This window comes from Rattus rattus, chromosome 5, assembly GCF_011064425.1.
Source record: "Rattus rattus isolate New Zealand chromosome 5, Rrattus_CSIRO_v1, whole genome shotgun sequence".
NCBI classification, from domain to species: domain Eukaryota; kingdom Metazoa; phylum Chordata; class Mammalia; order Rodentia; family Muridae; genus Rattus; species Rattus rattus.
The window spans coordinates 30935991-30951682 of NC_046158.1; the positions used below are offsets into that span (position 1 = coordinate 30935991).

At 33.9% G+C, this 15692-nt stretch overlaps 1 protein-coding gene across 8 annotated transcripts in view; it reads right to left on the reverse strand.

Annotated features, from left to right (window-relative positions):
• The window catches only part of Prpf40a (pre-mRNA processing factor 40 homolog A), a 55209-nt gene that overhangs the window by 36982 nt on the left and 2535 nt on the right, over positions 1-15692 (reverse strand). For all 8 annotated transcript variants that reach the window (XM_032903297.1, XM_032903295.1, XM_032903294.1 and 5 more), the window contains exons 3-5: positions 5283-5363; positions 4354-4384; positions 2990-3006 (exon numbers count right to left, since the gene is read on the reverse strand). In XM_032903297.1, the coding sequence (XP_032759188.1) occupies positions 2990-3006; positions 4354-4384; positions 5283-5363 (129 nt within the window). The remainder of the gene's footprint in view (positions 1-2989; positions 3007-4353; positions 4385-5282; positions 5364-15692) is intronic.

A 15692-nucleotide genomic window follows, 5' to 3' on the forward strand; every position in this document is an offset into this window, starting at 1 on the left:
ACTCTCTAGAAGTAAAAAAGGCCCATAAATATGAGAGAATTACTCAATATTTTTAGCTAATAGAGAAATGCAAAGTTCTAAGTAACTCCTGACAGTCAAAATTGGATCAATACGAAAAGAAAAAACAACAACAACAACAAAAAACAACCAAAAACCAACAAACTACTCTTAAAGTTATTTAGATCTTGGGGAAGAATAAGAAAGTTATAGTGAAGTGATGTGTTTGTGTGTCAAGTCGACAAGGGGTTATTAGTTCAACTGGCTGGTTTTGTGTGTCAACTTGACACAAGCTGGAGTTATCACAGGGAAGGGAGCCTCAGTTGAGGAAATGCTTCCATGAGATCCAGCTGTAAGGCACTTTCTCATTTACAAATCAAGGGGGATCAATGGGATCAAGTCCATTGTAGGTGGTGCCGGTCTTGAGCTGGTAGGTAGTCTTGGCTTCTGTAAGAAAGCAAGTTTAGCAGGCCTCTGTATCAGCTCCTGCCTCCAAGTTCCTGCCCTTGTGAGTAACTGTCCTGATTTCCTCTGGTGGTGAACAGCAATATGGAAGTGTGAGCTGAATAAACCTTTCCTCCCCAACTTGGTTCTAGGTCATGATTTTTTTTTGTGCATAAATATAAACCCTGACTAAGATAGTTGTCAAGGCTGTATGGGAAATAGGAACTCTAATATACTGTTGGGAATGTAAATTAGTACCGCCACTTGAGAAACATGAGGTTCTTCGAAGAAAATTAAAATAGGATTTATATACCATTTCTCAGTTACACTCCTGAAGGAATCAAGTCAAAACACAAGGGAGACTTAGACATTCACATTTAACAAGATAAAATACCTTTGAGACAGACAAGTTATACAATTACCCTGGATTTCTATAAATAATGGAGAACTAATATATGTGTTTATAAAATTAACTCATAAAAAAGTCATTTTGTCTGGAAGAAAATGAAACTGGAGATCATAATTTAAACAGAAATATGCCCTATCAATAAAAATATCACATGCTTAGGGCTGGAGATGGATCAGGAATTAAAAGCACTGGCTGCTCTTCCAGAGGTCCATAGCCCAATTCCAAGCACCCACATAGTGGTTAACAACTGTTTATAACTGGAGTCCCATGGGATATGATGGTGTGTACACATGCAGACAAAACACCTATATACATAAGATACATAAATAAATAAATCTCAAAAAAACCACACCCTCTATCTTATGTAAAGCCTAGATTTATAAAATAGAAAAATGGGTACTTATTTGAGAAAAGGGATAAATGTATTCAATGTTAATTATATGCATATATGAAAATATTGTAGAAACCCATTATTACATGTTTAATGAAAATAAAAATATTAAGGGAAACTTTTAATTATCTTTTTACTACAAGACAAGTGCTTAAAGTACTAGTATATAAATGAAATACTAACAACTCGAAAGTTTTCTCCACAAGATAAAGCAAGCTGTTAGTTACTAATACTACTATTACATTAATGACAATTAATAAATACACAAAACCAAATCGGAGTAATTAATCTTTCTAGTAAATTAAAACTATGAGACTTAAGAAATAAAATTCCTTAAAAGGACTCAGACTATGTATAACCCAATAGAGTTTACTTTCTAAAAGTCTAACAAAGACCTTGGATGAACAGTTTGCATGAGGCAATTCTAGAAGTACTTGGGCCTCTGAAACATTATAGTGGTTATATAATATTCTACCTTAAAAAACAAACCAAAACAACTCACCTAAGAAATTCTATTTCACCCTTCCTTGGCTTCACCTATTTCTTGGTCATGATTTGTTACACACACCATATTTTTTTCTTGGCATGTACACCAAAAGTAACGTCTTTAGTCATGCTGTTAAAGTAACCAGGGCTCTAACCACAGCCCAGACAGAGTGGCTTGGTCTTGGATTTTTCAAGCTTCAAAAACTGTATGAAATATCTCTCTTTTTTTGCCTTTGATGTTGTGCACACAACACTGTAAATGCAGATATATGGCACTGAAAGTCTCTATTGCTCTCTGCTTTAAACTGTAATTCACAAGTTTACTGCTTCGTTGGCTAAGCTGGCCAGAGCTTCAGGACTCACCTGTCTTGGCCCAGTGCTGAGGTTATAGGCATATAGAGCCAGCCTTGTTTTCACACTCATGATAGGGATTTGAAATTAGGTTCTCATGCTTGTACAACAAGTGCTTTTACCTCCACAGCCATTTCATCTTTCCAGCTTCAAAACCTCCTTTTCTTCCCCACCCTCACCCTAATTCTTGTCTTATTAACTATTGCGCAACTCCTTGTCTTCTGGTTTGTGGAAACAATTAAGTCAGACAACACGTGCCAAAGTGACTGACCATGAAATATCTGGTGCCACATCCATCAGAAGGACACTCTAACAAAGGCAACTAATTTTGCGTTTTCATCCTCTTTACAGTATTTCAGCATAGCAAACTTAACCTTTCTCTTATGCTTGTTCTTCTTGGGAAAGAAAGACTTCTTCCTTTTCTCAGCACCACCATGGAGTCTCAGCCCAGGGTGAGGGGTAGAGTCACTGTGAATGCTGTAGTTGGACAAAGTACGGTGTTTTCCAGCTGCTTACTAGCAGGGAGCAGCCTTTGCTCATCAGGAGGAATTCCTTATCCTCGATCCTGGATTTTACATTTTCTACTGCAGCTGAGAGTTCAACCTCAAGAGTAATGGTCTTCCCCATAGGGGTCTCTACATTTTGGCAGTTATTCCTCTGTCAGAGTTGACTAGAATAGCAAAGACCTGTTTTCTTTTAAGTAATAGGCCTTGGTATTTTGAAACAGCCACATAAAATAGAAACAATCTCCCCTAACATTCATCAAAATTATTTTTTAAAAATAAAAAATAACTCAACATTTGGCATGGAAAACTAAAGATGGCTTAGCAAACAATCTCCAAAAACCAAGGATCAATTTAGCATGTCAATGAAATATAGCAAGTAAATAATAGGGTTTGAACAGTACTTACCGCACCAGATGCTGCACCTAAAAGAGAAAATATTCACAGTGGTAACTGACGTGCTCCTTAGCAGTCCCAATACTTACTATTACTTCTTCCTCTTTACTCTTACTAAAGCTTATGAACTGTCCTACATTACCCGTTTGCTTGCTTTCCATCCTGCAAACAAGGCATCTCATCTATAGCATAAAGCATTTTCAGAACTTGAGTTTCAATCTCCAAAGTTAATTGTCAGCTAGCAAATAAACATTCATTTTGCTTCTGGCTGTTCTTAAGTGTTAATCTCACCTAAATACACCTAATACTCTGTTCTCTCTTACCAAACTCAGTTACTTTGATCCTATACATGTGCTATTGTTTAACAAAAACCACCACATTCCTACTTAAAATTCAAATTACAATTAAGTAATTTTCTTAAGAACATGGTTCCTGAATTGTACTGATTGCATTTCAAGTACTCAGTTACATGTAGCTAGTAGCAACTATATTTGATAGTATAGGTTACTGAACATTTCCAACATTGCATAAAGTTTTGTTAGTGCTGTCCTATACAACCTTATAAATATATGGCATATATATCATATATGGGATATGTATGCACACATGTATATCTCTATGTTGATGCATGTGTATGTGTATATTTGTATGTGTGTGTCTGTTCATGTATCTTTATGATGTAAGGGTTTTTCTGGTCTTAGTGATAAAGCTCACACAAATACTATCTAACTTTAGCAACCAGTCAACTTAGAAAGCAAAGATTATACATTCCTAGTTCCCTAAGTAGAAATATGGACTTGGTAGAATTCATTGTGTAAATATTCTGACTGATTATGTTGATAGAGGCATTATTTAGTAGAATATATAATTTAAAAAAAAAAAAAGGAATTTAGGTGAGATTGTTAAGCACTGAAATTCAGACCAAATGCTTCAATATAAATTTTAAGTACTTAATAATAGCCACAAAATATAAAAAAAGAGAACCAATGAATTTGAACAATAAATCTGACTTAAGAATTCAATGGTAAATACTATCTATTGTCAAATTTGAAAAAATATTAAGAACTGATCATAAAGATTAGCTTAAAAAAAAAACGATTTAATTTTACATGCATGAGCGACTTGTTAGCACATATGTATGTATACCACATGCATGCCTGGCACCCAAGGACAGAAAAAGGCATCAGATCCCCTGGAACTGGAATTCCAAGTGGTTGCTAACCAAGTTAGGGTGGGGAATGGACACCAGGTCCTCTGAAAACACACAGCAAGAGTTTTTGATGAATTATGTCTTCAGTCCCAGATACCGCTTTCATTCCTTGTTATAATGTGACTGTAATGTTCCAAGGGAAGTCCACCATACATTGTAGACATACCTGCTGCTACATCCATACTATTCACTCCAGGCTGCAAGAAGAGAAATTAAATTACTAACATTCAAACTCATTTAAACTACATTTTATAGAAACAATATAATATAAATCAGTTTCATATGTAATCCATAAGCCACTAAAAGACTAATATTTATAGTGGTTTCAACTCCTAGGCTTGCTATATATTACAAAAGATCAACAAAGTTGGGGTAACTTAATTACTTTAAGACATTACGTGGTTATCAATTGTATGCAGAACCACAACCTTCCCCTCTCAATTCTCCAAAGCGCTGAAAAACAAGTCTTACTAATTACACAACAAACCTCACCAATATTAATACATTAGAAACAGGGCCTCAGAGTCCTCAGCATATTTTTGTAATGTAATATATGTAAATGTTAATAAATACAGTAATTTGACTAAAACACTAAAAACTTACTTATAAATAAGTATGTCATACCCATTCATTAAAACCAATAGGCTTTCAGGAAATAAACGGGCTTAAGCTAGTATCATAGTATTTATGTATTGCCAAATTACTACCTAAGTGTGACAGTAAGTCTCTATTCGAGAATACTCTTATGTTAATTTGCAACAAGTTTCACCAAAATGGGCATTTCGAAAAATTAAGTCTTCTCATTTTTAAGTTGAATAACAATTTCTACTAGCACTTAATAAATTAAATGTCATATCTGAAAATTTTACATGACTACTAAAATGTCCCTCCACATAAACTGTTTACATGCCTTGTTTATTACAGAACTAGTTATCACTGAACATGTATATATGTTGTAATGTAACGTTCCATTACAATTTCCACACTTTAATTACACTTTAATCTTGGGGTGTCCTATAAAGTACACGCACATTATTATTCATACTCGAAAGTAATCAAAACACAGAAAATAATTATTTCCATAAGATTACCAACCGGTAAGGCAGGTTGCATGGAAGCCTGAGACATATGAGACATCATCATTCCTGACATTACTGAAGACATCATTCCAGGCATCTAAAAAAAAAGTTAAAAAATGGTTACCATGTAAGATCAAAACACTTTACAGGAATGTAAATATTATACAATTTAAGAATATAGTCCACTAAAGTTATATTACTCTAGTATATGGATACTATGCTTAGTAAGTGCTTGTTGAATGAATGAAGTGGTTTCTGATGGTCCTGCTCCAATACTTACGGCACAATTCACATGTATAGTAAAAATACCTTAATTATATTTACTTAGAAGAACAGACTGTTATACTATTCTAACTCAACCTTGAGATTATTCATTTCCTTTTATTTTTAATTAAAGTTTCTTCTTTCTTTGGAACAAGAGACTATAAGACATTCTTAATCTGCACTAAATAAACTTTACAGTAATCTGGTCCTTTTAAAAATCTTAGATCAAAGCTGCTTAAAATCTGAACACTGACTTGAAATTTATATAAATGCCCTTTAATTATAAATACAGAAAAGTACATAAATACCCGATCATACTAGTTTTGAGAAATTATTTTAGTCTATTAAGGACAGCAATTAAAATCTGAATAAAGACTAAGCATGAATAAAAATCATAAAAATTTACTTTCTAACGGATCTGATCAAATATTCATCTGTTACATAAAATATAGTAGCATATTAGAATTTTGATGGTAATATATTAAGCGTATCAAAAGAATCTAAGAAAACTTGTAAGGTGATGAAAATTTCAATAATTACAGGCACTAGGACAAGGAAACTAATCATTCAAATTTCAAATTAAATGAACAAGTTATGAAATAGGAACAAAAAATACATTGATTAATAGGAAAATATGTAAGATTATCTATGTTCAGTTTTATTACTTGTGAAAACTTGAAATGTCTAGAAGACCTCTGGACCAGCATGGGTTAAGAGATTAAAAACCAGACAAAAGTTATTTAAATTATTGGGCAGTAAATATTGTTAGAAGAATTGGTAGATTACTTGGAACATATGTTCAAAATAATACTTTATAAAAAGCATAGGATTTGAAAACAAGCACAGAGGCCTCCAAAACTTGACTAAAAGATTAAAAAGAAAGAGAAATAGCAAACAAAGACGGAGTTCTCCAAAGCCTCCTATCTGTGCTTTAGGAAACAACAATAAACCAAGCACCACACCAAAAAGCACAGTGGGAGTCTAAGAGATTCCAAACTAGAACTGTAAGATAATTTCAGAGTGGAAGTTTTAAAAGCCTAAAAGAAAAGTAGTAATTTCTCCTAGGAGTGAAATAAAAAACTACTTTAAAATGTAGAATACTAAAAAAAATGAAATCCCCACTAACCATTACCTGCAGTTAGTTACAATAGTCTGAGTAAACTAATATAACTTCAGTTGAAATATTTGACTATAACAAAAATCCCATTTTAAAAAAAGCCACAAAACTCCCATAACAGCGGTGCAAGTTTTAGTACAGATCAAAGAGACAACAAATATTTAAAACTATATATAGAACATAAAGACTTTGACATAATTGTCTCTTTCATTGTCCTTATTTCTCAAATTTTTGAACACTTCACAACTGTTCAGTTACTACTGTTCAGTAGTACGTATCTCAGTCATGGCTAGAAAATGAGACGTGATGGGAAACATAAAGCCCACGTTCTCTTCAGCATTCCTGTTCACATCCTGACATGCAAAGCTTGGTTACACTTATCTGTGAGCTTTGAAATTTAAAATTGAAAGTTAAAATTTCTTGCTTCACATGGAGGGTATAGCCAGCTCTAATTGTTCTCTTAGATTTCCTATTTGCCAACCCTTCCACTGTTAATAAATCTTCAAGTTTAATAAAATGACATTTGTTTAAAAATCAAATTCTTAGCTTAATCAGTATGCCATAGCAATTTCACGAAACACATTTTTTCTAAGCACAAATGGCTATTCACATTAGCCTAATATGAAATTGTATTATTAAATCAAAATGCTGTTACTTTTGACAAATTTCCATTTCTTCTACTTTGGCCAATACATAACGTATTATAAATACAACTGTTAGTTATTAAGACCAGTCGCTGAGTGGTCACTCCAGTCTTGGAGTAGGGGGAATTTTAGAGCCAGTTATCAAGATATATTCAAGCTACGTATTGCGAAAGACACTCATAATAAATCTCTTACTACACTTATGACCGAGGAAGAAAAAAACCCATTCAGGATCAGCATGAACAATTTCCCTATCGAGATATTGCCTAAAGATAAAAATAGGACTGCGGATGTATGATCAATAGTAGAACACTTTTCTAGTATGCATGAGGCCTTGCATTCAGTGTGGAGTACTGGAGGATAACAGATATTAAGAACCACAAGTTAAAGGACAATAATCAATGAGTAAAAAGGAATGCTAACCACACAACCTATTCTATTGCTTTTAGCATCCCAGAAAGTTTCTAATGGTAAATATAAATGAATGTTTTGTTATTTATGTAATAAAAATAAAAATATGCACTTTAAAATAAAAACAGACAATAATAAAAGCAGCATCAATGCTACAGAAGCTGAACAAGAGCTGTGAAGATGGCTGAGCAGTTAAGGGCACTGACCACTCTTCTAGAACTCTGGTTCAATTCTCAGAACCTACTCGGGAGGCTCACAATCATCTGTACCTCTCGTCGTAAGGGGATCTGATATCCCCATCTTGAAATAGCAACAATACATTACAAAATAAAACAGAATAATGTGAAGTGAAAATATTTGTCAAATATATATATGTGTATGTGTGTGTGTGTGTGTGTGTATGGTAAACAATGTTTCCAATTTAATATGTAGAAAACACTTAGTAAGACAACTACTTTTCAAAATCAGTTTACTAAATACAACCTACAAAATTTAGAAATTCTAAAGTAAAAATAGCTTTACATTCCAGATTCAAAAACCTATGGTCAATGTATGTCTGAAAATATGTGAAAAATTTAAAAACAAATCCACAAGTTTTGATGCCAAGAAGCATTTGCTGACAGGAGCCTGGTATAGCTGTCCTGAGAGGCTGTGCGAGAGCATGACAAATACAGACGTGGATGCTGGCCGCCAACCATTGGACTGAGCACGAGGACCCCAATGGAAGAAGAGTTAGGGGAATTAGGGGAAGAACTAAAGGAGCCGAAGGGATTGCAACCCCATAGGAAGAACATCATCAACTAACTGGATGCACTCCCCAAAGCTCCCAGGGACTAAATCACCAACTGAAGAGTACACGAGTGTTGGGGGTGGTGGTGGAGGATGGCCTTATCTGATATCAATGGGAGAAGAGGCCCTTGGTCCCGTGGAGACTCAATGCCCAGTGGAGGGGGAATGCTAGGTCGGTGAGGCAGGAATGGGTGGGTGGGAGAGCACCCTCACAGAGGGAAATGGGTCTGTGGAGGGAAACCCAGAAGGGGGACAACATTTGAAATGGAAATAAATCCACAAGTTTTTAAATTATGTACACATGTCATAGCTGTAGCTCCTACCAACCAGCCTTGCTACCTACCAACCAGATATTAGATCCAGCTTTGACGTATTGCAGCATGTATGTGCACCAGTTCAAGTAACTCTCATTTTATTTAATAATGCTCCAAAACCCTAAGTATAGTAACGATGCAAAGAAGGTGTCAGGGCATAAAATTTTCAAGGATAAACTCTAGAATTACAAGGCAACATAACAGGGCATTTTGGAAACAAGAGTAAACATGCATATATGGTTTGGTTTTAGGAATCCACATGAAATTTTGGAACACACAGAGCTAGTAAGAAAACTTTATAGCTACTCTTCATATTCTGAAGTGGTTGACTCAACTTATCTTTTTGTCCAAGATAAGATTTCTCTGCCTTGACATCCTCAAACTCAGAAATCTGCCTGCCTCTGCTTCCCGAGTACTGAGACTAAAGGCAAATGTTCTGATTTTTACAATTTTAGAGAGCCCGACTAAGTGCGGCACAGCTACCATCAGACAAGCAGGATTCCTATCTTAGCGTGACTACTTGACAGCTTTGGGGTCTTAAGCTGCTATGACATTTCCTCTCTGGACCTCAATTTCTCATTAATAGTAAAAATATTACCTGACAGGACTTATTATAGGAAATAAAATACAGTGAGTGTAAGGCAATTAAAATAATGCCCAATCAAAGCTATTAAATAAGTTACTAGCTACTGGGTTGTCTCACAGTACTCATAGCCCCACCTAATGGAAAACAAAATCTCCAAATGTTTACCTCATATAAAGTGGCAACACATTTATATCACACCCCCAGTAACTTTAAGTCACATCTAGATTTCTTACATTACCTAATAAATATTAAATGCTATTTAGTTATTATATTGCAAAATCTTCTGAACACATTCAGTATAGACACAAATCTTTCTCTAAATACTTTTGCCATCAATGACTGAATCTGTGCAGCACCTGAAAACATCAAAGACTAACCAACAATATTTTATTATTGCCGTTCTTAACCTCTAATAAGAAATATTTTCTCTCAACCATTCCTTGTCTATTTCTCAGCTTTTGTTATGTTTTTTTTCATTAAAGACCCATCCAACGGGGTTGGGGATTTATCTCAGTGGTAGAGCGCTTGCCTAGGAAGCGCAAGGCCCTGGGTTTGGTCCCCAGCTCCGAAAAAAAGAACCAAAAAAAACAAACAAACAAAAAAAAACACCCATCCAACAAACAGCATACTCTTAATATCTTTAATAGAAATCAATACATGTTATAAGAAGTCAACACCAGATTAGGTATCACATCTGATGCTGGCCCTGCAATGTTCGTATATAATTCACTTAAGTCTCTAGACTATCAAGTTAACAAATATACCTGGACAAACTGAGTCATCACAGTTTTCAGACTAGGAGATTAAATTCGATAAGTTATATGAATTTCTCAAGGCTTATACAAACATGAGAACAAAATTATAACCCTTTACAACAGACTATGCACCATAAAGATAGAAGTGTAGTGGAATTAAAATGAGTATTGCTGGTTTTTTGTTTTTTGTTTTTTTTTTTTATTGCAAGAAGGTTTTAAATTCAACTAGAGAAACACAATATTGTGTTGTATAGAGAAACATAATTGTGGCTCTTAAGTTTTACAAAATTAAGGACTTTACATTTTATACTAAAATTGTCATCTAAAGCCTTCTTTAGGACACAAGACCATTATAATCTCCCTTTCATGTTCTTCAAGCTAGATTCAATATTACATCTAAGCCTTTATACTTTGGTAATAAAAGGGTAAGCTATAACATTTAATACCGCATGTTTCACTTAACAGCAGACACACTCACTGATAAATATAACATATGATTTTATTATATGCAATGTGTACATACAGAAACCTAGATGATACAAGTCAGCTAATCACTGCATGTACCCTTTTCATTTATCAAGAGGCTCAGTGAACACTAAGATGTATGAGGTGACTGTTCATGTAACATTTAACTATTTTATTACAATGAGTTTGTTTTTGTAAAGTACATTCCAAACCAATATAGATAGCATAGTAAGCACATAAATCAGAAATAACGTATAAGTCCAAAAATCAGCAATAAATTCTATTGGTACCATTACCAACTCAAGTATTATGCACTATCCCATGTCTGTGGGATAATCTTCAACATGACTGGTAAACTAGTATATTATCAGAAACACAGGAGCAGTATTCTGTGCTATGATCGCAAGGCTGCCATGTCATTGGGCCACTAGTGTAATAAGTACTATAGGATACTGTAATATGAAAAATTTGTACATCTAAATATAGAAAGTATATAGTAAAAAAATAAGTCATAAAAATTTTCAGCTCCACTGTACTCTTGTGAGACTACTATCATACATGTAGCTGTTACGTTTACTGAAACATTACCGAAGTCTCATATACAGGAGCAGCAACCTTCCCAGACTACACAATGAAATACGTGATTCTAAACCCATGATGTCAAACGGAACGTAAGGTTCTGAAGATCAGAACCTAATGAATGTGATTCTGTGTATACTGTAATAAGAATTTTCACTAGAAAAGAAAGTCAAAAGTTTAAGATAAACCATACAAAAATTTTATTTAACTGAAAAATTAGAGCCTTAGGTACAGCAAACTGTAGTTCAAGCTAGGACAGTCCTCACCTGCTAGCATTACTGTCCTTCAATATACATGCCTAACAGCACCAAACCCATTTTAAGCATGCTAAGAAATAACAGATTTAAGCCCACTAAAGCAAATGTAGTATCTTTATTAACTGCTAATTAGAACTGAACATAGCATAAAGTAAATGAAAGGTAACAGATGGTCAGTTGACTAGACTCGTATCTACAATATTTCCAAGTGCCCAGGAATATTCTGATACTCTCAGTAATTCCAGATGATGAGAGTCTTTTAAAAGTCTTTTAGTATAAAGCCATGAATGTATACTAAGAACATTAATAAGAGATATAGCTGTCTAGCAAAAAATGAAGGTATAATATAACCAAATGAAAAACTATGAACAACTTCAACAAGAGAACATAATCTACCCATTCTTACTTATAACCCTTCAAAACAGGTCCATTTTTCTAGGTAAACAATGAAAAAAAATGTGTGGTGGGGAGACCTTCTAGTACATATCTGTTATGAGAAAGTTTACTAAGTGTTCATAGTACTTCTCATGATTGAAATGCTACTAGAAAGGTGGTGGGCAAGACAGATAAACACCTAGCCGCATTTTCAAAACTTCCATGCAAGACTTCCCAATAACTTAGTATTTCATGCATCTTAAAGAGAGAGATAGTCTACTCTATCAAATTGAGATAAAACTTCTTGGGTCATTACGAACATTAAATGTACTGGATCTCAAGTTTTGAGTGAGTTCATATTTAAATGCTAAATAGTTGCTGAAGTAAGCACGTCTACAGTCTTACTAGTAAAACCTATCAAAACCGAACCACATCGTAAAAGTGAAGACATTTGTCTGAGAGCAGTAAATGCGAAGAAATTACCTAGAATTGGGAATTTCAAGTAACATAAATAACATAAAAATTATTACGTGCATTTTAATGACTGGCCAATATTAAAAATAAAATAAATTATCTCATTAGTAAGATAAATTTAAACACCAATGGACTGATTATCTCTGCAAAACCTAGTACAAATCACTTTTATATTATAAGGACCTATATGGCAAGATTTCATCTTCAATGATATTACACAGCTAGAAATGCATGTCCCTACCATTAAGTGTTAGTATTTATATTTCTTTACCAAAACAAAACCCAAAAATCCCAATTTATTTCATTTTATCTATATTTTGTTAAATGAGAAAGCCATAATGAATCTCATACTAAAAGCAGGGACAATGTAAAGTCACAAGTAACCTCTAGATACACATGTATCAGTTACTTTCTAGTTTACATTGTAGGAAATAGTATCTACTCATTTCATTCATTCAACAAGTATTACTGAGCACCCAAAATGCACCAAGAAATGTGCTCAGCAATGACAATTCTTAACAAGAACAACTTAGTTCTTGCTTTCTAAGACTTTATAACTTGTTAGGAAAATAGCAAATCAGAAAACATTAAGAGAAGGAAAATGTCACTAAGTGCCAAAATAAAACTGTAAAATTTCCAAGCATATCAACATGTTAAATAATTTAGAGAGGAGGTAAACAGTGTTCAAAATTGTTTGAGAAAATAATTGAGGCAAGCAAAGATGTCATGGTGATAGTGATCCTGAAAGCAAGAAGACAAGGACAGCAGTATAAGCTTAACGTCAAGAGCTAATATAACCATTTAAGGCACCATGAAAAGATTAGTATGAACTCATATTAGGGAGTATAAAAACATGCATTATTGAATGTTGCTTTGACGTGTATTACAGAGATCTTTCAAACTTAAAGCTGTGGAATTTAGACACTAGGTCACAGATATACAATATTTGAGATTCTTAAGCAAAGAAATAAATTTCCTTTTTAATTTTTGAGAGGAAATAGAAATAGCCTTGAAGCAAGAAAACCAGCTCAAAAACAGTTGAATATCCAAGGCCTAGGAATAGGACAACCTGGGCCATTACAGATTTGTGAGTTTGTCTTCTCAGTATTAAAAAAAGAATTAAAACCAATTCATTTGTAAGACGTAACTACTCACTAAAGTATCATCAAAAAAAAAAAAAAAAAAAAAACCAACAACAACAACAAAAAAAAAAAACAAAAATCACCCCCCAAAACCTGAAATTTCCTAGAAAGAATTTGATTTCCAAATCAATCCAGTTAGAAAATTGAACCACAAAGTGTTAACTCTGGAACGGAGCTCAAGACTTCATTTCACTCTTTTTATAAATTGGAAGAAAGTTAACACTCAAGAACAGAGCTAGCTATTAAGCACTCTGTGTTGGGCAAAGGCAAAATCAGCTGATTAAAGATAACAAAATTTAATGTTCTTAATTAAAAAAAGCTCATACAAAAAGAAAAGGACGAAAATGAAGGAGGAGAAGAAAATACTTTAAAGACAAAACATGCTTTATTCTGAATGGATATGAAGAAAGACAGCTTTAAACACAATCATACTTGGACAGAAATTTTTACTGGAAAGTTTTGAATAGTGTCACCATACAAAAAAATTTCAGTAAATACTTAAGAAAAAGTATTTTGGACCCCCTCCAAAAACAATTACTTATATACTATTTAAAGCTCATTTATTTGATTTATTTGTAAGGTCCCTTTCAGCAGTATACGCTTTTAATTCTATAACTGACAAGTATAACTTTCCCCAAATGTTATATGCATCAGTAGGTAATAATTTAATCTATATTAAAGATAAGTCTGAAAGAAATTATGGTTAAGTTATGCTTGCTATTTCTAGGTACTTACTAATAGATTCAGCCTGAACTGGAAAAAAAAATGGTTTCAACTTTGCAAACCCCCTTTTAAGCCTAGATCATTACTGCCTAGTTTGCATACTGTTTTATAAACAAGCTTTAACTGTCTTGTCATATTCAGTAACATTTCAAAAACCACAATCATCCAACTTTCTTAAGGGAACTTAAATGTGGGCAGTGTAGCAGATAACTGACAGTAGGCTGACCTGTTCCAGGATCCTGTGTATCAAAATTCAGACTTTCACCCTTGCATAAAAAAGTCCATAATATATGCATATAACCAATGGACATCTTGTATAGTCTAAATCATATCTAGATTACTTATGCATAACATGATATACATGCTCTCTCTATAACTATATAGCTGTTTCATGTGTTAAATGGAAATATGACAAGGAAAAAGTCTGCTTGTGGTCTGGAAATTGTAATCTATTTGTCATGAACTATAAGCCCATGTTAGATGAAACAAATAGACACAGAATCTTGCAGTTATAAAGGATCAACTATTTTTGAAGATTATATAGCCCTTGGTCCCAAAAATCTAAAAATGTTTTGAAAAACTTTGGATGATAAAACTATACATTCACTGCCATGAGTGGTACAGGCACCCTGCTACTTCTCAATTATCTTCTCATTATAATTACTATTAATAATCCTGAGTATATGCAAACAGAAGAAATGATGCAGGAAAACAATCAGTTCATCTTTAAGAGAAAGTTCAGAGCTTTAAGAAAGATTCCTAGAGTCCTCAAGGATTCAGCTTAGCTTTACCATAAGCTAGAACCCATGCTGTTAGCTAGGAAGGGGGCACTGGATAATGATCTAATTTTGAGAGAACAACAGCAACTGTCTTGAGACTTTCAGATCTGGTCTCCTAAAGTATTCATTCATTATCCTCAGAGGAAGATGCTAAACATTTAAATAGTCGGGTGTATTTAATGGTGTATAGAACGTACTGGACTAAAAAAAAAATGTAGAAAACCATGAAGCAAAATTCAGAATATCTGAAGTGTGTAAGTAGCAAGTAAACTTATTAGGAAAGTGGTCACTGGCACAGCCAAAGAGAAGGGGCCATAAAACAAACTGTGACCAGTGTATGCCAATTACTTAAAAAAAAAAAAATCTGCACTATACTAAAAATGACTAGCTGGCATCTCAGGTCTGCTAGTGCAACAGCACCGTCACAGCAAGGGTAAGCAGGTCAACCCCTTGCAAACTTACCTTGACTGGCCCAATGGAAACAGAAGGCCCCAGAAAAGAGAGAAGCATCTGGCAGTAGCAAATTGTTTTATTTTATCTTTCTGTGGAAAGAAACTAATTTTAAATAAGAACCAGAGCATGTAAAGAATAAATATTTTTTAAGCTCATTATCTAGTTAGAGCAGCTCTATCAAGAAAACAAGAAGGGTTTTGTGCTGCTTAGAGATGGAAAGATACAGAAGAAGAATCAAGAGTTGTCTCTGCATCTCCTAGGGAGCTTTAAAGTATTGTTATTCTAGAGTAACAGAGCAA